This window comes from Asterias amurensis, chromosome 15, assembly GCF_032118995.1.
Source record: "Asterias amurensis chromosome 15, ASM3211899v1".
In the NCBI taxonomy this organism is placed as follows: domain Eukaryota; kingdom Metazoa; phylum Echinodermata; class Asteroidea; order Forcipulatida; family Asteriidae; genus Asterias; species Asterias amurensis.
The window spans coordinates 621,710-645,355 of NC_092662.1; the positions used below are offsets into that span (position 1 = coordinate 621,710).

At 37.9% G+C, this 23,646-nt stretch overlaps 2 protein-coding genes across 3 annotated transcripts; both read left to right on the forward strand.

The window, feature by feature from the left end:
• Positions 1-1,802: 1,802 nt before the first annotated feature.
• Positions 1,803-3,325, forward strand: LOC139948487 (L-rhamnose-binding lectin SML-like). The gene is made up of 2 exons (XM_071946644.1): positions 1,803-2,014; positions 2,882-3,325. Exons 1-2 carry the CDS (start codon positions 1,810-1,812, stop codon positions 3,178-3,180), a joined length of 504 nt encoding a protein of 167 aa, XP_071802745.1. The 5' UTR covers positions 1,803-1,809; the 3' UTR covers positions 3,181-3,325.
• Positions 3,326-5,185: 1,860 nt separating this feature from the next.
• LOC139948258 (amine oxidase [flavin-containing]-like) lies at positions 5,186-22,878 on the forward strand. Of its 2 annotated transcripts, none has more exons than XM_071946352.1 (13): positions 5,186-5,324; positions 9,519-9,627; positions 12,307-12,468; positions 13,409-13,496; positions 14,740-14,914; positions 15,595-15,709; positions 16,086-16,243; positions 16,501-16,681; positions 17,469-17,563; positions 18,112-18,285; positions 18,729-18,815; positions 19,357-19,439; positions 20,306-22,878. In XM_071946352.1, the coding sequence occupies exons 3-13, from the start codon at positions 12,333-12,335 to the stop codon at positions 20,412-20,414; spliced, it is 1,401 nt and encodes a 466-aa protein (XP_071802453.1). In that variant the 5' UTR covers positions 5,186-5,324; positions 9,519-9,627; positions 12,307-12,332; the 3' UTR covers positions 20,415-22,878. The 2 variants fall into 2 exon arrangements, with proteins under 2 accessions (XP_071802453.1, XP_071802454.1); XM_071946353.1 differs by having other exon boundaries at positions 5,192-5,324; positions 9,530-9,627.
• Positions 22,879-23,646: the final 768 nt, after the last annotated feature.

Genomic DNA, 23,646 nt, shown 5'->3' on the forward strand with positions numbered 1-23,646 from the left:
TACAAGTTGTAAACAGTGAATCCTGCAGCGTGATGATGTCGGTGGATGCTGGCCAAGAAAGCACTCAAATTCGTTCAACAAGGGCGTTTTTTCTGTCATAATTTTCTCGCAACTCTGCTGATGACCATTTGAGCTCACATTTTCACAGGCTTGTTATTTGATGCTTATGTTGGGATACACCAACTGTGAAGACCAGTCTTTGACAATTACCAAAGGTGTAGACTGGTCTTTGACAATTACCAAAGGTGTATCTTCCCTTTAAGGGAATCAGAAACTTCTTCATCAAGGTAATTTACTTATTAAGATAATAGCATTCGAGGTTATCACCATGGTTGTCATCAACGATTTAAATGGATATAAACATGGGCACAACATCACTAAAAAAATGTATTACACCACCTTTTCCAATTGATGTAGTGCCTCTACAATAATGGTACACAAAAGACTGTAATGAATTGGTCTACAAAATAAGTCCCTTGGGGCCAGCATATGGCATAATTCTATAGAGATATGGCATAATTCTATAGCAGAAAAGATCGCCTTCTGCTGGGCAAAAGTAAGCAGCAAATACACCAGTCACGAGTAGCGCAAAAGCTATGTGCCAATATCATTTCATAGAACTGCTGTAATTGTAGAGACAATGTTTACTCCCAAATTGTTGACTAGTCTTACTTTGAGTAGGACTATTCATTGTCCCAGTCTTGTTTAATCGACCTAAGTTCCCCGTCTTGCGCCTTCGGCGCTCCATAATCTTCAGCTATAGACCGTATTGAATAACCTCGTTTTTTTGGTATGAAAGTCGCCATCTTGTAGGGCAAACCATGCGCGTCCAAACGCGTACACCAATGAAGCACGCAGCACCCATCATTCCGGTTTGATTTCTACCACGGCACATGCACGCACGCACACGCGCACTGACGCCATCTTGGAGGGAGATAGTTGAACGGTGACGTCATATGCAATACGGTCTACTACAGACCATCCTTTGTTGATAAACAAACTGCGCTGGTTGGCGTGGTGGGCGGCCATATTTTTATTTTGAGCAAAACATTCAATCGTGTTAGCATTCTTCAGACCACATTTTAAAAAAAATTGCATAAATATCTCCCATGATTATTTGCTTTGTTTCCATTAAATTCAACACTGTTTTGTAATGTTGTTTGACATTGTTAGCAACCAATGTGACCGGGAGTGTTTTTGTTTGCATTTACATCGCACCTTGGTTGGCAGCAACTCTGGGGCTGCAACGTTGCGATATAGAAATACATCAAACATTAACTTGTTGATGGAAATACATCAAGCATTAAAGGAACACGTTGCCTTGGATCGGACGAGTTGGTCTATAAAAAGCGTTTGAAACCGTTTGTTATGAAATGTATATGGTTAGAAAGATGTTTTAAAAGTAGAATATAATGATCCACACAAGTATCTCTCAAAATGGCACGGTTTTCTTTTTACGTCGCGAACTATCACGGTCGGCCATTTATGGGGGTCAAAATTTTGACTCCCATAAATGGCCGACCGTGTTTTTGGACGAGGTAAAAAGAAAACCACGCAATTTCGAGGCATATTTGTGTAGATCATTGTATTCTACTTTTACATCATCTTTCTAACCATGTGCATTTTATAATAAACGGTCAAAAAACGCTTTTCAAAGACCAACTCGACCGATCCAAGGCAACGTGTTCCTTTAATTTGTTGATGGATTGTTCACGAAGACCATATCAATGTGTTGAAAGGGTATAGTCATCGCTGTATCGCTTTCATTTATCAACTGTTTAATTAGTTTATCGACATGGCGGTGTGAGCATGGCAGGCGAAGCAATGTACACCGTAGGCGCACTCATTCTTCTTACTTTGGCAGTCGGTTTCTTACAAGTTGTAAACAGTGAATCCTGCAGTGTGATGATGTCGGTGGATGCTGGCCAAGATGGTCTACTCAGACAGCAAACAATGTCGGCCTTTAGAGCAACTTGCCGTAAAGACAAGAAGAATAAACCAACGGCAGTCACTAGTAAGTAAAACATAAAAGCCCCTTTCACACGAAAGCAATTTTAACAAGGGTCTCAAGGATCCCTATTTATTGAGCACAGCTACGGGTCCCGAATTCAATTCATTTAGTGATTGTTTCTTTCTCAAAAACTACGTTACTTCAGAGGTAGCGGTTTCTCAAAATGTTTTATACTATCAACAACTCTTGCTCGTTACCAAAATAAATTGTTATATATTTTTACAATTATTTTAACTAATTACAAATAGTGCCTTTAACTGTGGCTCTTTGTTTGTCCGACGGGTTGTTTAGTTGATTAGGCCTGTTGCACTCTCTTATTAAAGAGGCCCATTGTCATTATAATTTATTAAGCACAATTGTCCTGTTAAATTACATTTGCATATTGTGCAACAACGGAGGTGGGTCAATTTTTATTATAATTATGTTTCGCGCATTATTAGCTGGAAACCACTCTATAGTCTTTACATCGAAAGTGAAAACAAAATAGTGAAAATAAAGAACCAAACGGTGAAAACAAAACAAAAGAAAAAACGGCAGTTCATAAAGTACCTTTTCTCACGCCATTTACTTCACACTGGCGGGTCTATTATATACTTTGTGAGTTTTTGTATGGTGCAAAAGAACGGAGCTCTAAGATGGTTCAACGATATAACCTGAGCCCCCCACCCCCTTCAGTGACCGTCATGGGTTCTTTGAGGATTTTTTATGGGAGGCTTTAATGCATAGCGGCGCACGAAGGAAGCACTGAGATGGTTCATAACCTACTGAGCCCCCCCCCCCCCCCCCCCCTTCACCGTTTGGGTTTTGACGGTAAACAACATCAAGTTTAGACCATTGTACCAACAAAACTCCGTTTTGTTTTAAATGCAGTTCAAAAGCTTGAATGTGAGAAAGATAACTTCGCTATCAACTGTGGAGACGATGAGATGATCAGTGTAAAGTGGGCCCTCTACGGTTTCGATGCTGACAGTAACCATCGTTGTTTCATCAACTCGGGCCACTGTGCAGGAAATGATGAAGCTACGTCGCTTGATAAAGTGAAGACCGAATGTCAGGGGATACAACAATGTACTTTCATCCCAAGTAATGGGTGGTATGGATCAGACCCATGTGGAAACGTTGGGAAGTACCTCAACGTAACTTATGTCTGCCTGCATGACAGTGCGTGAATAACCATCTCCTCCCACATCGGTAGTGATGATTTTGTCCAATTTGTCTCACTGATGTTTGGCTTTTGATAAATAGCCTGGTTATTATCTGACGTCACACTTCCACGCGTGAGATCCGCTGTTGAGCTAGTCTTGGCCCAAGACGATGGTGCTTGATTCTGGATAGTGTACTACGCGCGGTTGAATCGCCAAAGCGCGCCCGCCACGGTATGATTTAGTTACGTGGACGGCTTGAAATCTAGCAGAGTGTAGTCTAGATTTCAAGCCGTCCACGTAACTAAATCATACCGTGGCGGGCGCGCTTTGGCGATTCAACCGCGCGTAGTACACTATCCAGAATCAAGCACCATCGTCTTGGGCCAAGACTACTGTTGAGCCCACGTCCATAACCACCTTTGACCTCGCATCATTCATTGCTTTCATGGTTTTGGAGATTCGCAGCTAAATCCGACGTAGTCCTTACATGTGTAAAATCAATACACGTATAATATAGACAAAGGGCCAGTCTACACGGCAATATTAACATGGGCTGAATTAAGTTGATTCGGGAAGACCGCAATGCTGCGAACCTGCACCATTTAATGGGGGTGCACCATCACATGCAAAATATCATGTGACAAACTGATAACCATATGTATGCCCTCAAATTCTTTTGAATTATAATGTTTTGGAGATCAGGATCATGCAGTTTAAATAGCTATGAAGCCCATGGCAAGTTGCCAACGGGGTTCTGTGTTTCATCTGACACTCTGTTGGTACAAAACATTGTAAGAAGCGGCTCCCCTCTAAAAAGTAGTTTCGTTAGAAAATATTTGAATTGATTTCGAGACATCTGGCTTTGTTACCCAAGTAAGTTTATGATAATTAGAGATCACTGTAAAAAATATTTTAAAATATATTAAAAAAATAAATAAAAAAACGTAGAAATGACTGTCTTTTTACGTGGCACTCTAGCTTTTTTGTTCTTTTCTTTTTAACAGTGTAGGCCAAACCTCCCTCGGGCTCGCACTATTTCCCCCCGAGGCTTTGCGTTAAATTTTTCATGCTGGTGGCTCCAACCATGCATGGAGAATTTCTTTACAAATGAGGAGTATTAATTTTTGTAAGCCGCCTGGTCGTGCAACCTTTAGGAAAATAAAAGTGCTTCATTGTTTGCCTCCTTTACAAAGGTTTTGTTTTTCTGCTCATAAATTACGTCATTTCTGTTAATATAACTAATGACAAAATGATCTGGGTTTTTTTTTGTCAGTCGCGGCATACATCATGAGCCTTCATGAAATTAATTTAATTGCTTCTTGCTTTTCACGATGGGAACAATTCTTGTTGTCTTTCACTATAGGCAACTCATAAATAATTATGTTCGGCCCTTGGTGGTCCAGTCTTGTTTTAAAGGCGCAGGACACTATTGGTAATTACTCAAAATAATTAATAGCACAAAACCTTACTTGGTAACGAGTAATGGGAGCTGTTGATAAGATAAAACATTGTGAGAAACAGCTCCCTCTGAAGTAGCGTAGTTTTCAACGAATTTGATTTCAAGACCTCAGATTTAGAATCTGAGGTCTCGCCGAAAAAGCATCTGAGTGAAAGCACACAACTTCATGTGACAAGGGCGTTCTTTCATGATTATCTCGCAACTGACTTCGACGACCACGAGCTCAAATGTTCACAGGTTTGTTATTTTGCATATGTTGAGATACAGCAAGTGAGAAGAAGTGTCCAATGTCTTTCAGATAGCTGAGCATGCGGGGCCCCGCATCGCAGAAGAAACGCCACGCCCCTCTTGTACCAGCACAAACCCAAAGGCTATGTAGGAATTGAAACTCGGATTCTGCACATTCCCTTTCTCGCCTGGGTAAAATAAATACACCACACTGCCGACCGCATTGTTCCCATTGTGGATGATTATGATCGACCTCACGTATAATAGCGCATTACAAAAGGTTTATTATTGGGGGTGGGGAACTTAACACCATAAACAAGAGCATGTCTTTGCGTACAAGGTTGTACATGTATACAGTTTGCATTGTACACTGTGTACAATAATGTGCAGTGCATCTAGTGCATGCAGCAGTACAGTGCGATGATCCTGACATAAAACCAACACTTTTACCGTTAAACCAGAATTGTTAAACTATTCAGCGGTAAGTTATTAATGTGATTACATATTGAGGTTGCGATTGAGCGTTCAAGATAGATATATCCAAGCAAGTTTGAGGTAAAAAATAATGGATGATCATGATTGATGATAATTTTATTAGGCCCTACTACTACTAGTAAGTATCATACGTTATCGACCCTCATATGTTTTCGGTCCCCAACTTTGATTCCCGTTTACCGCGTAATTGTGCAAGCTGCACCGGTGACAGAAGCTATGCAGTTTACTCACGGTCTGTATTTTCATCAGGCTGAGAATAAAGTTTCCTGTCGTTGGTTATGCTCAAACATTTATAAAATGATTGATTTTTGGTACTAATCACTAGTGCATTATTATGCCAACATTCAAATGAGTCAAAGAAACATCATCCAACCTCGAAAGTTCAAAGCAAAATTACTATCTGCTAGATTGAGTTTCATTCTGCTTTAGTCACTAGATGGATCACGTGAGGTGGTTACTATTTGGGATTCTATGGTGTGCAAATGTGGGGAAAATATTAAAATATTTTAAGTGAAAATTACAACAATTTTTTGTTGTTGATTCACTGCATACTGTAATAAATTCCGATCAGCGTAATAAATATTAAGTCTACAATAAAGAGAAAATATCATAGATTGGTTTCTTATCTCCTGAAACCAAACATTACTGGTCTGAAATGGGGGAAAAAGGATTGATGAAGTGTGAGTGCATCAGGGAGGGGTGGGGTGTTTTACTTTCATGCCTTATGATATCTCTGGATTTTAATATAGTAGCCATAATGCCTTAGGACAAAAATGTAATTAAATTTGTAAAGTTTTAATTGAATAATATTTTTTATTTATTTTGCACGCCATACTAGCTTCTGAATATTCAATAAAATACCAACCAATGAAAGGTGTGAAAACATATGACGTTGCTCCAATGTCGTGCATGCATAAGCACTGTTAATGGCAGACTGTCTCTCGCAATGTAAAACCAAAACTTTAAAAATTTCAACACACCATGAAGTGAAATGGTTATTGTTAAAAAATTGGATAGATGATTTGAAAAAAAAAAATTAGTTTTTGATTGTGAACAATTTTCCTGTTATCCTACTGAAAACACATGACACCAGGATAGTACTATTCTAAAAATGTCGTCTGCTATTTTTGATATTCATTTGTTGTTACGTTACTTCCCTAACCCTAACCCTAAACCTAACCCTAACATAATTAAGTTTTTAACATTGCATGCAGCAGGCATAGCTAGCTATAGCTAGCCACATAAATCGGTCCAATCCACTCTGTATCCTTGGCCCCAGCACCACTGATATCAAAATCTTACGCTTCCTTGAAAAAACCGTCTGCAACGTTCTGCATCCTGAAACTTACCGATCTAATGCTTCAGAAGTTGCAGATAGCCCTACACTTAGAATTGTTCAAATGACAAATAGGAATCACAGATTTTGAGTAAAAATCAAGTGAATTTTGAGTGTGAATTTTCTCAACTACAGCTCTTTTACCGCTAATGCCGATATGCCGACTGTCCCCGACCGTGCGGTATTTTTTTCCCAGGACAAACGTGTAGAATTATCTGCACGTGTTTGTCCTGGAAAGAAAAGGTATCCAATTCGCGCTTCGTGTACAAATATACGGCCACGCGTCTGGGAACTATTCTTCGTAGTTCCCAGACCCGTGTCTTTATGTTTGTACACAAATCACGGATTGGGGAACCATTCTTCGTAATCATGACATCATCGGTCATCTAAGACTGATAATCTCAAAATTTCAAAAAAAAGGAATCTAGCGCCCTACCCCCAGTCACTGGGTCTAGGGCTCCCTTGGCCTTAGCCCCTTAACAATAACGATGATCAATTGCTACAATTAAAAACCAAAATTAAAAGTAAACAATCAGTTCACCAGAGCATGGATATTTATGCAAGCGTTGGATGCAAGTAAGCATCCTCGTACGCTGGTTCCAACACCTCAAAACACCGCATTTGTGTTGCACATAGAGGACCACACGATTTCAATGGTACCTGCCATTTCCATCCCCTCGCACGACGCCATTGCTCTGTAACAAATGTGCCGAACCACGCTTCGACTTATGTTCTTCTGGGTTTTTTCCATTAACTTCTCTTTCACAGCGCACAGTGGTAATACTAATATTTAAGCTTTGGGAAACCATTTTTGTATATTTGCACTGTTTGTATTTTCTTGTGGCAATATAAGTATCAATTATGATCAATGATTGACCTTCTTCAGTTGACCTTTCACAATTAAGCAGTGTTGAATTTCTGTTCAACAAGCACCAGGAAAGGTGTATCAATGCCAGATCAGACTCAAGTGTAAACATGACGGGGATTAGCCTGATCACGGCCTGATTCAGCTCACTGGATCTGATTCACCTTGCCGGATCAAGTGTAAACGTGGTGCAAGTGAACATCGGAGAGTTCTACACATGAAATACAATCATTTGTTGTTGGTAATTGCACATTTAATCCTGGTGACCCTGAAACAGCAGTGAGGAGACTGGTGATCAATGGGTGCTGTCATCTGCACTTTAGGGGCAGACAAAGAAATTACACTTAATTACATGTGAAGGATGTGCACATTCAAAGATTGTAATTCAAGATTAATGTAGTGTAAAATTCTATTGTTGATCAGCGCACTACTTCAAGGCCTACTCTTATTCTGAGTCCCTTGCAGGTTTTGAAATGGTGCATTTTCTGCACACTCTTGTGACCTGAAATTTTCTTTTATTCTGCTTACATGTATGTTTGAACTTGTTCTGCAACTTGGCAGTTTTAAACTCTGTCTGCTCCCGGCCCCTGGTAGGATTAAACTTGTTCTGCACGTTGGCACTAAGATTTAAAGGTTTTTTTCTGCACCCTTTGGAGATTTGAACTTGTTTAAATGCAAGCAGGCCTACATTCTGGCAGATTTAAACTTGTTTTACAACCAAGGCAGGTTTTAACTTATTCATCTCCCAGGCAGAATAATATTATTACAGGCACTTCTCAAGTAAGCTTTTAGATAGCATTGCACTATTTTTCAGGGGGTGGGTATGTTTTAAAGTATGACTCTACTTTTAAGTTTTTTTTTTAAAGAAGTACATCAGGCCAGACAAACTTTTAGATAAGTCCAAATCGAAATCAGAAACGGTAAATATGTTTTTATTAAAAGCCATTGTTAAAAGGCATATTTTTGGAACACTATCATTATTATGTTTGAACTTAAGCCATTACATAAACAAAACTGTTGATGACAGACATAAATAATCCCCTAGATAAATACAACTTTGTGCGACTTTTGTTGTACAGTCCTTGATACAAACGACTGGTCATGTTTGTTGAGAACCTCATCTCATAGTTTGTCCTTGGATGGGATATATTTTAAAAGAAATGCATGTGCAGTGACATGGTTTGTACTAACAATTTTATTTTCAAGGTTTTGTGTACATTTGCAATAGGGCTTAGGAAGGGTTTAATCTGGTGTGAGCTACATATTTTGTCTCCTTGTTTCCCATCAAAGTTTCCCACTACAAAGTTGCCCTCTGCAAAGTCACCATCTGCAAAACCACCATCTGCAAAACCACGAGAGTGAAAATTCTTAAAAACCTTTAACCAGTTAGTAATTAAACTAAAATAAATAGAAATCCTGAAGTATTGAAAATGCAATTACTCTTCTGATGCATTCCGGATTGTGGATTGCCCTTGAAGAAAATAGCCCTTGTACTGAAATAAATTGTCCTCACTGTTTTCCAAGAGTCAAGACAGCAATGTGAACTAAATTGGCACTGTACATTTAGGCGGGGTTGTTCCTCTGATGGTAACATATTGATCAGGCAGAATCTTTAGTGAGTAGTGTTGTAATAAATTAAATTAGGCAAAGTGTCCTAATATTAACTGCATGCAGGTTTGACTGACTGTTTATCACAATCAGCACAATCAGCATGCTTAGCCATAGATATATGTCAAAAGGTAAATTAAGGCCAATTGAAAAAGAAATTATGTTTCTCTTTTTTCTAAATGAGAGGAGGGTTATAAGAAGAACATATCGATCTACCCCATACTCTTTTTTTTATTTTTTATTATCGCATTCATTATAGACTGGTTTAAAATGAAAACTATAAAATTTGATTTGGCTTTTTTGTTGGCCAAAAGATGACATGAAACAAGTTATATTTTTGACATGGCTTCTTTCTATTTACATATGAAAAGTGGAACTTTAGACATTAGACAATGAGCTGATAACAGTCAATGTTAGCTTGACAAGGAGACTAAGGGTACACTTTGCGCTTCAGAGACCAGCACTACTGACACATCAGGGGTGAGTATATCTGGGTTTATTTCATTAACAAAAATTTTTATTTAAATGGCTTCATGCACCCTGAAAGGCGAAAGACTACCTCTTTTTTCCAGGCACACAAAGTACACTTTTTTTCCCAGTAACGGCAAGAACAGAGACCTTGTAAGCTAACAACAAAATATGAGAGAGCTAAATAAAAGCCCGATTTAGAGATATTTACGCGCACTAACAAAAAGCAATTAAAAAAACCATGGAACAATTCCTCCATGGATAAAGGTCCAGTTCACAAGCAATGATGAACACTGTGCTTTGCATGCTTTTGGAAATAAATAGAGATTCTGGAGCTCGGATATTTAACGATGCATCGAGTTCCAGAGTTTGGGACCAGATTGTGAAATTGCATATTTACCATAGACTGTGTTTCCTTGTGTAAGGGACAGTCAGAAGAAGTTTCTATGGCATTGTTTTAAAAAGAAAAAGAGAAAATCAGCTGAAAAGTTGAACGCTGTCTTTCCCGAAGGTTTTTTTAATGGCCCTCTTGTTTTCCTCCCTCCTGAAACACAATTTTATTTACTGGCTCCCCTCATACCATTATTTTATTGTTGTAAAAATGTGTCAAAGTTTTTAGAGTTTAAAAACTTGGTGTCAAATTGCCATTTACATATATGTAAAATGACAGATGAAACATGACGTCTGACTTTAAGACAGGGTTTCCAAAAGACACCCAGAGTCCCCTCTGCCTCACATCACACTACATGCACTATGATTATTGATTGAAGTTGTCCTTAGCTTGTCTACTATTTACTTAAATACTTAAAGCTCTGGTACCATGATCATTCATATCCAAGAGTTTGGCATTACACTGATGTCTCGGGGTGTCTGGTGTGTTTTGTTGTTTGGTGAATCCCTAAAAGATTTAATCCTACCATGTATGTATGTATTACCAACTCTGGCTGGTAAAATGGGATGGGTTTTCAAACAACAAGTTAGGTGACAGTACACACTTTCATTTCATCTCATTCATTTCATTTATTCTGGTTGTGAAGCCAAGGACTCTCAGAAAAGTTAACTTAATCACTGTATTAGCCGAAAACCCTTTTTAGTGTTAAAAGACAAAGAAGGAAGTTTCAGTTTTAGATGTGGGAGGGAAAACCCCAAAGATGTATTCCAGGGAAAACTCTCGCAGGCAACCCCAAGCGAGATTTGTGGTACTTGGGTCCCTTGGATTGGAGGTGAGAAATGGTACCACTATGCAACACTGACCACATTGAATCGGCTGTTTGCAAATGTGATTGATCTGAGCTATCTTTGGAAATGAACTCAGCAGTGTATTTCAAATCCTGGATTAAGTTGAAGACTTTATTCCCACTGAGTGAGGGATTTGAGTTTAAACGGCTCTGTCATACAAAAGCTGAGTCTGTAATCTTTGGTACATGTTCTAAATTTTCTCTCCAGATAAGGAGAGCAAAAGTTCATTACAAATTGGTCACCCTTGAAGTAGCGCTCTATTGCACCTAAACGTTTGTACCAAAGTCTGTCTGTGCAATGGTATGACTCACCAACAAATCCTTTTTGTCAAAAGTTTGTTTCAAAAGATTTGACTTTGCGGTCCAGCGACCCAATTGCTTTTCAAATTCACAAGTTTAAAACTGGGTTTTTTATCTTTAGTAAGTTTCTGGTGCATGGCGAAAAGGGATCTAGTAAGCTTGATAATATCTCTTTTTGAATGTCAGGAAAATTGGAATTTATCCTGTAGTACTGACCTGGGTTTGTAGCCGGTGGAAAGGGTAAATTCACAGGTACGGGACTATAAGGCTGATAGTGCAGTTTGTATGAATTTCATTAAATTGCCTTTGAATTGTTTTGGAGTGCTTTGTAAGTTGAGTATATTAATCAAGTTCAAGAGTTGTCTCAATTATGTATAATTATTGGCAAAAAGAAACATTCAGTTTTAAAGGAAAAACATTTTTGGATTTTGATTTGTTAAGAAGTATAAACAGTTTCCACTGCACAACCTTTTGATTGTTGCGAGAATGAAATTGCAATTGATGACCTCATATCCTTGAACTGACAAATTGTCTGTCTGGAATATCTATCTTGAAACATCCATCAAATATGACAAATCTTTTTCTACATATTCGTTGGTAAAGCATTGGTGAATCGTCAAGAAAACTGTCATTATTTTTATTTATTTTTGTATAATTTTTTTTTTATTTTTTTTTTTTTATATCTGTCCCACTGTCATTCATAGATTAAAAGGTTTTCTGGGTGGCCTTTTCATTTACCAACCTTTGCATGGCTGGTTTTGCCCAAAGAAACCCTAAAGCTATTTGAACAGTGACAGTCCTGCATAGATGGATTTTGTTGTAGTAGTGAAAGAGCTATTGTTAGACTTCCGTTTAACCCATGTGCTATTTTTTGCCTCGCTGGTTGGCGAAGCCACCGAGGGGACAAACTGTTTTCGATAAGTCCTACCGTGCTTGTGGGTATCAAGTGCTAACTCAAGATAAACTTGGCATATCAACTCCAAGCTTGCAGCAATCCTTGAACTTTATGTGGAAACCTTAGAGAGGGCACCAAAGCAAAAGTACAGGGCACCATAGCAATTGCTATGGGTGCAGTGGGTTATTTCAATACAGATTGTTTATTGACTTGACAGAAGACTAATCAATTGTGATATCTCTCTTCTCCTCATCTAAGACAAAATATCTTGATACATTCTCAAGATGGCAACGAATGGGCGCGTCGAGACTTCAGAGTATGACGTGATCATCGTTGGAGCTGGACTCTCTGGCTTGACCTCTGCGTACACCCTCCTCCAGAAGAAGCCCTCGGCGAAAGTATTGGTTTTAGAAGCCTCTGGTAAGTGCACTTTTTAAAAAGAGAAAGGTTTGCGTCGGTGTTCTTGGTTTGATTGGCTGCATATTGCGCCAAAGCACCTTGTAAACCATCACATAGTGCTACACATGTGTGTGAAGGAATGGGAGACTTTGAGGCGCGAGGTGGCAGCAGACTTACTAGGTATACTTCCATTAACGTAGTTCTAAGCATGCGCACATTACCGGGAACATTTTACCTGGTAAGTCTGCTGCCACCAAGCGTCCTAAAAGGCTCTCATTGCTCTATACTTTAAGCTCCACAGTAGTGACAGGATAGTACCGAATGTTGAAGCACTTTGAGTGTGTCTGAGTAACGGATATTAACACTATATAAGTCCAGAGTCTTAGTCCGAATCACAAGGCACTTAAATTTAAACTAGAAATATATTGAGAAAACTAACAGAAACTAATTGACATATACACGGAGGGATTTGAAACTGGCCCAAATGAAGAAGGAAAAAACACAGAATACACATATTACAATATGTGGGCTTTACTTCTCTTATGGTTGTTACTATAAATTAAAAACCCTGTTTGTAAAACAATTAATCATGATTGATTCCAGTCACGAGGCATATATATTCAACTCTGATAATGAAATCCTTGGATTAGGATCAGTTTAATGCGGTTGAGTTTTTTACTCAAGACTTTGGTAGCTGAAGCTTGAATGTACTTATAAAAAGGTTGAGCTTATTGTCAAAGCAAACAAAATTCTATAAAAGATGTTTCCTTGATCAAGATAACATGATGAAAGTCATGATTTTAATACAATTTTTCCATATTTGACTTCATATGCAGATATTATCAATTCATACAAACTTATGTAAGCTTTGGAGTTGTAAAGAAGAAGTTTTCCTATATAATAAGTGAAACGACTACAATTTTCAAGCTTCAAATGAATAAACCTCATTTTATGTCTGCAGATCGGTACGGTGGTGACGTGACGAGTAAGGATCTAAATGGTGCCACTGGTACCTGTGAATGGGACATCGGTGGTACTCGCATCGGATCGTAAGTTGATAAGCCAGTATTATCCTATAGTCTACAAAAGACTTCTCCACATGTCCTTGATGGACTCATCTGATGACCATTGTTTGCTGAGTCTAGTCAGAACATTGATTCTGGATTGCAAAATTTGACCATTAGGGACGACGGACACCTCTGATATAGAGACACTGAGTTAGAGAGATTTAGAGTGGTCGCTGTGGATCAGAGCTTTAGGTCCTTTAAGTGATCTGATTTGTTTTGTAACTTTGTTACTTTCTTTCTGGCAAGAAAGAGGGATGAATTGGGAAAGGGAATAGCGTTTCGAAACTAATGGAAATCTTATTTAGATAGAGTTAAAGTAGTCGCTGTTGATTTGGGCTTAGGTTCTTTTTAAGTGACCTGGGGCCGATTTCACAGAGAGCTAAGATTGATCTTAAGTGTGAACAATCTTCAGTGTTAAGCAGAGGTTCTTAGTTGTTTTTCCTTCGAAATGAAAGAGTTTTGGCTGAAGGTGGTGGAGGATAAACTAATGAAGAATAGACTTTTCATTGAGAACATCATCAGTCGGCTGCACAGCAGGCGGACACAAGCTTTTCCCATTATATCCTGTCTTGTGCTGGTCTCCCAATCTCCAGGAGGGAGATCAGAACATAATGACACTTATCTTCTGATGTACTCTGCTAACTGCTTATAGTAGGCGCTGACGACCTTGTCTGTGCCTGCCATGAGATGGGGAGTAGAGAGAACTCATCCAGAACAACAGCTGTAAATGTTGTTGAACAGGATTGAGTAATGGTTGACAGCTGGAGGTTGGTCCAAGACTTAATGGTTAGGGGTTTCAAGGATGTCACAATATAAATCACTATGTCAATACTGACAACTTATCTTAAAGATGAATCTTTGTGCTGTGTGAAATCTAGCCCTGGATTGTTTTGTAACTTATTCCATTTTTGTCTAGAGAGGGATTGAGAGGGGAAAGAGAAAATGGCCTTGGAAGAGGGAACATCATCTTGGTGATGAAGTGTTGGGTTCAACGTACATCCTCTTTTCCACTGTAGGTCTGATGTGGCCAGCCTCTGATATTTTCATTGTTTATTGGTCCCCAGTATGGCTGACCTACATGAACTATGTAGTTCTTCCTGTCAGGGTATGTGAGAGTGAAACCAGGCTTTCTGCGTATCCTCATCCATACACAAAGAGCCAATCCAAAAGTATTTTTTTCTTTGTTCAACCCCAAATTAAATTGGTTTTTTTTTTGTGTCTACAGGTCCCAGAAGGATATCTTAGCACTTGTAAAGGAGTTGGGTCTTGAGACAACCCAGATCTACAACAAAGGGAATAAATTCTGGCGGTTACCAGACGGAAAGCTCAAGAAGTTCTCGGGTGCCATCCCGCCTCTTCCTTACACCTCACTCATTGACCTTGTTCGCTACTTCAAGAAGGTCTGTCCCTTTTTTCTTTCTCTGAAATTTTGGAAAAAGTGTGCTGATAATGTACTTAAACATTATTTCTAAAGACAAAATACAGCACTCCAATTTTAATTTAGATTAGAAAGAATGATTAAAAAAAGCTTACTGATTATGAAGAGCGTATTAATACAATCCCCAGGTAAATGTTATCCTTTGTAGGACGGCACTTAACTACTGTAGCTTCTTTCAGTTGTCGCAATCAAATTAGGCGACTCTCTGACGTAAAATACCTTTAAATCTGTATTGTTCTTCTACTGGCTTGACACTGTCCATTGAAGTATATCTGATATGATTTAAACTCAACACTCAAAGTAAAAGTAATGGCAGAGATCTGGAATCTCAACTTAGAGGGGGCAAGACCATTTTCATTGCAAAGGATTTCTCTTTGTGAGAATGTTAAACTTTTATGTTAACCTTTATGTAATTTCAGCAGCCGATTTCACAAAACATTACGCAACTGCATAAAGCACAAGACTTGTTGTTTTAGTTGTGCCCAACTAACGAGATACGCAGTTGCGTGCAGTTTTGTGAAATTGGCTGCTGGTAGTACATGTAGCAAAAAAAATCCAACACAAAATATTTGGTTGTAGGTTTTTGTTAGACAGGAAATCAACATTGGTTGCAGATTGTTGACTGATTCTTTGATTTGATAGGTCGATGGCATGCAAGGCCAGATCAAGATGGATCAAATAATGGAATGCAAGCATGCTGCTGACTGGGATGGAATGAATGTAAAAGACTTCCTCAAGAAATACCTCTGGACACAAGGTGGGTTTGGAGTTTTCAAATCAATTGGTCTAATTGGTCTACGAAGTTGCGAAATAATAATGGAAGAAAAAATACCCTTGTCACACAAAGCTGTGTGCTTTCAGATGCATGATTTCAGAATCTCAAAATCTAATTCTGAGGTCTCGAAATCAAATTCAAATATTTTAGTGGAAAATTACTTCTTTCTCAAAAACTATGTTTCTTCAGAGGGAGTCGTTTCTCATAATGTTTGATACTATCAACAGCTTTTCATTGCTTGTTGCCAATGAAGTTTTTATGATAACAATTATTTTTAGTAACTACTAATAGTGTCCTGTGCCTTTAAGAAAAAAAGGGTTAGTGATTCCGTTTAAGTGATTTGAATTATTGTTTACAGTTGGCAGGGAAACCATTGAGACCATGACCCATGCCTTCTGTGCTGCTGATCAGTCCAACCTATCGATGATGCAGTATCTGTATGTGATTCATACATGTGGAGGATGGGACTTACATACTAACAGTGGTGACAAGGGACGCTCAGATCTTTACATCAAGGTACCAATTAGCCCCTTCAGATATGACTTAGTTTACACGGGTCTTTGACATTAAGCTCAAGTGCTGGTGGAGGAGTCGTCAGAGTGCGGGTTCGAATCCCTGTCGAGGCACTTGTGTCCTTGAGTACAACAGTGAACTTTCTATAAAATTCTCCTAAATAGTGTTTACGTAAAGCGCTTCTGGCTTAACATAATCACCAATAATAACAAAAGAACCTGTTCGCATTTTCTTTATTTGGATTGTTAAATTCACCGTAGGGAGGGGCCATGTTGCTGTGTCGTAAACTCGATGAGAAGCTAGGAGAAGGGACAGTTGTGTTGGGAGAGACTGTAAAAGGCATCGTGGAGCAAGATGGTGGCAAGATGAAAGTCACGACGGCCTCGGGGAAAGACTTCTGCGCTGAGAGAGTGATTGTTGCTATCCCATGCAGTGTCTCAGGTAAATAATAATAATAATAATAATAATAATAATAATAATAATAATAATAATAATAATAATAATAATAATAATAATAATAATAATAATAATAATAATAATAATAATAATAATAATAATAATAATAATAATAATAATAATAATAATAATAATAATAATAATAATAATAATAATAATAATAATAATAATAATAATAATAATAATAATAATAATAATAATAATAATAATAATAATAATAATAATAATAATAATAATAATAATAATAATAATAATAATAATAATAATAATAATAATAATAATAATAATAATAATAATAATAATAATAATAATAATAATAATAATAATAATAATAATAATAATAATAATAATAATAATAATAATAATAATAATAATAATAATAATAATAATAATAATAATAATAATAATAATAATAATAATAATAATAATAATAATAATAATAATAATAATAATAATAATAATAATAATAATAATAATAATAATAATAATAATAATAATAATAATAATAATAATAATAATAATAATAATAATAATAATAATAATAATAATAATAATAATAATAATAATAATAATAATAATAATAATAATAATAATAGCATTTATAAAGCGCCTTTTCCTCAGTTTGCAAAGCGCTCGAGCGAAAGAGAGAATGTTTTGAAGTTAGTAGGATTTGAAACTGTAGCTCCTGCTGACCGGTAAGGCACTTTGATAGGTTGGTATAATAGTTGTTGTCGGTCTTGTTTTTATTAGATTTTGTTTTTTGGTTTGGCAGAGAGAATAACCTATGACCCTCCTCTACGAGTGAGGCGAAGTAAAACCTTCCCTTGTAGAGTGGATCTGATGGCCAGTGTGATAACCTATAAATCGGTAAGAATGAATTATTAACCCTTTAGAGAGTGTGATGTCGTGGCTGAGTGGTTCAGAGCACCGCTGCCGAACTCAAGCTCTGACCTGTTCAAGGGAGTGTGGGTTCGAAGGCATGACACTTGCGTCCTTAAGCAAGACACTTAACCACTGCACCGTCCTTTGGATGGGGCTTAAAGCTGTAGGTCACGTGTCCCGGCGATAGCTCAAAAATTCGATCACCTTTTGAAATAAAATTTTCACAGGTTAGCTTTTTGCATTTATACCCTTGGTCCTTTTGGTTGGTAAGTTGTTTGCAACAGCTAATGCTTTTTTTCTCCTTTATTGTATTTATCTAAATTTATATGGGATTAAAACAACCAAACAGTTCCAAAAACCTTTCACTCTTAAAACAAGATTTACAGATTGAAAGGATGAAATACAGGATTGGTAATTAGAAAATAAAAAAACTTGATTACAAAATTCTGAAAGACGGGGTTGGTAGAAAATCTTTGTCAATCACAATATGGTATTAAGGTTTGTGTTTGTTGTTTTTCTTTTCTACATCGAAGCCCTTCTGGCGCGAAGCGGGCCATGCTGGAGAGTACCTCAACATGTCAGCAACATCCAGAGACGATGGTGGTAGCATCAACGACGCTCTGATCATCTCCTACGACGCCACCTTACCGGATGGCAATGCAGCATTGATGGCTTTCTCCAACCCACAAAAAGTTAAAGGAAAATCGGTAAGAAGAAACGTTTTGGGACTCGAGTTTGTCTTACAAATGCTGTTTGGAATATACCTGAGCAGAGGCTTGATCCCTGATATTAAGCTGATACTGCAGCTCTGTATGATATTAGGCCATGGTCTGCAACAAAACTTCGCTGAGTAAAAAGCCTTGTGTAACATATTACTTTCCATCAATGTCATTAGTGGTATAAAGAACTCATTCTTATAGCACTGAAGACACATTTTCTGTTATGCTTTCAGCTGACTCTTTACATAGATAGTTGTCCAGTAATTAATATTAATATAACCCCCTCACTTTGTTCCATGAACACAGCAGAGATGTGATTACCCCCCGCCCCCCCCCCCCCCCCCCCACTGCACTCTAATCTAGGAAACCACAATGTACCTCGATTCACCTTAAGACACTTTCTATTTGATGTTTTTTTTATCCCCCACAAGTCGGAGGAACGTAAGGAGATAATTTTGCGTGTCTTGAGCGAGATATTCGGACCTCAAATCATGGACTGTATTGATTACGCAGAGAAGGTATGTTATGGATCCCTAGGGTAGGGTCATAGGGCTCTTTACGAAACCACGGCTTCGGCTCCGGGTTCGGTTAAGGTAGCTTTGCCCGGAAGTTGTTTTGGCCATCGCGCGTGCTTTGCGCATGTGCTCAGTCAGGGCTTCAGAGGAGATAACAGTCTGAAGCGGAATCCAAAGCCAAAACCATGGTTTTGTAAAGGGTCATAGATTGGTAAATACTGCAAAAACTAATGATCAGTAGTTTCAGCCTTTTTGACATTTTGAGGTAAACAGTTTCAAAGATTGGCAGCGGCGTTCTGGAAGGAGCAAGAACCATAGGAAGTATTTGTGATACCTGAGGCTGACAGAAGATGTTTGTTATATTAACGTAGATTTGTAGCTGGTTGATAATGCTGAATTATTGGATTTCTTTTGTATTTTTCATAATTTTTCCCATAAAGCAGCGTTACATTGACCAAAAACAATTGATGCCCCAATTGTTAGTGTAATTTTTTTAAATTTCAGTTAAGATTTTAACAGAGTATCTTTGTCTTATGATCTTTAGGAATGGCTGTATGACAATAGTGATGGGGAGATGGTTAACAAATCATCAGAACTTCTGGCATCTGTGACTACACCACATGGCAGGTAAAGAAAAGCTACAACTGTTTCTTTAATACTGCATTTTACAATAATGTGTCAATGTACTTTATTTTAGTGCCCTAGGCCCACTCTCATAAAGTCCCTTAAACACCAACAATTCTTTTCAGAACCATCCCAACTCATTTAGAGATAGTCATTACTTGGTGTTACCGCAAACCTTTCAATATCGTATTTCCACCATTCAAAGTTTCAAATCCTACTTCGCTTAAACACAAAAGGTAACTTAGCTTTAGACTGACTCAGCCGTGACACGCTTGACATTATTAAAACTCAAGATTGCATTATGGAATGGAAATGATTTCATGATACTTCACTTTCAGGTTCACGGTTTTTTGCTCTGAGCCTTGATACCTAACACATTGTTTTCCTTGCCGAGTGGTCTAGGTCATGTTACCGGCAGCAGATTGTGGGTTTAAATCCCAGTCATGACACTTGTACTCTTGAGCAAGGCACTTAACCATAATTGCTTTAATAAAAGTCAGGCTCCTAGATAATACCCATGCCCATATCCTTACGGACTGTGAAGGGGGTAACCCTGTTTCAGCCCCAGGAGTAGGTGGCTCTTAGTGGATAATCCCCATGCCCACATCCTTACGGACTGTGAAGGGGGTAACCCTGTTTCAGCCCCAGGAGTAGGTGGCTCCTAGTGGATAATAACCATGCCCACATCCTTACGGACTGTGAAGGGGGTAACCCTGTTTCAGAGTAGGTGGCAATGCGCCCTGATCTTGGTCAAAAGCCAGTAATGTGTAGACCTCACCCTGAAGTGTCCGGTCGGTCTCGTAAGTTGGGCGTTACATAGTAAAAGCTTTTTTCTAAAAGTATTCCTGTCTTATTTTGATTATTTTCAGGGTCCATTGGGCTGGTGCGGATGCAGGCACAGCATGGTGCGGGTTGTTGAACGGCGCAGTGCAGGCAGGCAGACGAGCTGCTGAAGAAGTTATCGTAGCAACACAATGATGACCCTTCATCCCCACCTAACAACAACGTATTATGCTCATTAAAAGTATTACTTCTTAAAGACACTGTACACTACTGGTAATTGTTAATTCTGAGGTCTCAAAATCAAATCCATGGAAAATTATTTCTTTCTCAAAGATGTTACTTCAGAGGGAGTCGTTTTATACAATGTTTTATTCTACCAAGAGCTCCCCAGTACTCATTACTAAGTAAGGTTTTATGCTAATAATTATTTTGAGTAATTACCAAAAGTGTCCAGTGCCTTTAATTAAAGCCAATGATGTAAGGTAAGTTAACAGTGCAGTACTTGGTTGTTTTAGGGGTTTTTTTCTTGTTATTTTTCATCATGGTCTTTCACAAAAAAATCATCAGAGTGACAAATCAGGTTATGTGGCAAGTATACAAGTTATTGTCAAAATGGCAATCTGCACAAGAATGTGTGGGTGTAAGTGGGTGCAATCAATAAAGAAGTCTGTTACGCGTTATACAAGGAACCTATGCCTAGGTTTTCTCCTTGTAAACAAAAGGAATAACAAAGTTAAATTTTCACCTATGCATTTCATGTTTCATAAAAGTAAATATTTTGCCAGATTAATTATAAATTATAAAAACAATCCTTGCCTGTTTTTTTGCTATTATAAAAGAAATTATCCTAATTATTTTTTAGGCACAACTGGTGACTTGCCAATTTATTTTCGATTTTAAATGATTCTATTATATTACACCATGTTGTAGTAAAGACTCTATTGCAATCAGAAAAACATACTATGGGTAAAAGTTAAGATTCGAGGGGGAGGATGTAGGAAAAAGACAAGAGGTGGCCAGGCAATAGCCTGAACATCTGACGTCACACTTCGAGGCTCGTGAATAACGCCAGACACCTGCCTCGTGACCGGCGTATATATTCACCTTTGACCTACCGTCAGTTCACATAGAGTTACGCAGTCAAATTCTATTGCGGACGTGACAGCAGTGACTGTTTGGGCATCTATGTCACTGCACGTTTACCAAATGATATCATTCTATCCAATGGGAATCATTGGATCTAGCGGCAGTGACCTGTCTTTATCCTTGCAGATAAAGACAGGGGCCCAGTCTAGCCGAGCTAAAGACAGTGACTACCTGATGTAGTTGCTGCCAACAATTGCCCCTTATTTCCAAGACTGGACTTGTTTTGAGTATTGGTTCTTGTAAGGTCCAGGCTGGAATGAGAATAGCAGGACAAACCTGATATGTGGGCATGTGTGTGTGTGTGTGTGTGTGAGCGTGTCTACCCGTTGCGTCTGAGGACTTTTAGAGATTTGAATGTTTGACAGAGTGAGGACATCCTCGCTTCCTCTCATGGTCAAAACCAATTGTGAGGTCACTAAAACAAACCAAGTCCAAACAGTTGGAGTAGTCCTCCATTAGCCGGATTCACAAACATGATTGTGTTTGTGAGTATTTTCTATTTTTTTATCAACGCAATAAAATTATTCCTTTGAACAACTCTGCTGCATTCATACTAAATTTATAATGTTTGCTAATTTTTTCAATGTCTGCATTAATTTGTGTAATATTAATTAATAAGTTATGCCTTTTATATCTCCGATTATAATGAACCTTTCACACGAAATATGCAAATTTGATATTGCGCGTGCGCACTGACGCTATTGGTGGCTCAAAAAAGTGAACACAGCGCCTTTTTGAATGGGGCTGATGGTGGCATGATGCATACTTGATTGTACGTCTGCCTATGAGCGCACAAGCCTATGAGCGCACAATGCTTTAAGCCAATGCTGGCCAACCAATAGTGGGTACCTTTGCGTGAATTTAATTTGCACATTTTCACCGAAAGGCTAGATTTCTAATTATGAAAATTTTTTAATTTATGAATGCATGTTTTAATGCAGTGTACAAGCTTGAGCGCACAAGCCTATGAGCGCACAATGCTTTAAGCCAATGCTGGCCAACCAATAGTGGGTACCTTTGCGTGAATTGAATTTGCACATTTTCACCGAAAGGCTAGATTTCTAATTATGAAAATTTTTTAATTTATGAATGCATGTTTGAATGCAGTGTACAACAGTGGTAATTGTCAAAGACTACTACTGGCTTTGAGTATGTGACCAATTAACATGGGTCTTAAACTCGCACACATTTAGGCTCGCTTGGTAAATTAGATTTATAAGAAAATGGTGAAAACTCCCTTTATGTTTTGACTGTAGAGCATTGAGGTTTGGTATAGCAATATTAAAACAATTTTTTTCAAAATGATTGATTAATGTTTTAAATTTTGCACATTCTGTGCACCCATCCTTTAAATTTAAATATAAATGCATAAAATTTATTTCAATATGTATATATAGATAATTATTTCTGTTATTGTCAGACGTGTCCACAGTGGGATGATGGAACTTTGTTTTATGGTACTCATTTTATATTCTACAAAAAGAAACGTTTTATTATGAAAATAAATAATTTACAGTGAATCATAAAAGGAAGTTGTTCTCATGCATTTGTATTTATTTGGTTAATATATTTGTTATACTATCTGGGCCACATTGTAGTCAAACCTCCTGTTGTAATTTTGATGAAAGTGCTGTACTTACCCCCTTGTGATTTCTGTTTAGTTTTTGGCCCAAATTTGATAAAATGCTTGCACCTTGTTATTTCTTTTTAGTTTTGGGCCCAAATTGGATAAAAGTGCTGGCCTTACTTGCGTTTTACCAGTTTTTGGGCTCAAATTGGATACAAACCACGTCTCTGTATGAAGGAATTATCTTTTAATTTTATTACACGAAGTTCGTAATATTCAACTGACATGATGATTTAATGAAGGTCTGTCTCTCTCACGTGTTTATGGTTTGTTGTTTCAATTAAATTCGAAAATCGCGGTTTGAGTGTAAAGAAAATTACATCATGATAAGGAATGAGAAAACAAGGCTTACCCCTTGTAATTTCAGTCCAAATGACATGGATAGTCTATATAAAGGAGTTACCCCCTTGTGATTTTAGACCAAACGACATTGGTCATCAAAAGGTATGAGCAGTCGAGGCTTACCACCATCTAAATTACATGACGAACCAAAACCTGCATCGGTTATAGCTTGCCCCTGTAGCTACACGCTTAACGAATTGGCTGAGAGCAACGAGATCCGAGTTCAACTCCCGCTGCTGTCTCTTTTTCTATTTTGCTTTGACGTAGTGAGTGAATAATATAAGTAGTTTTAAAAACCAGCTCAATCACCAG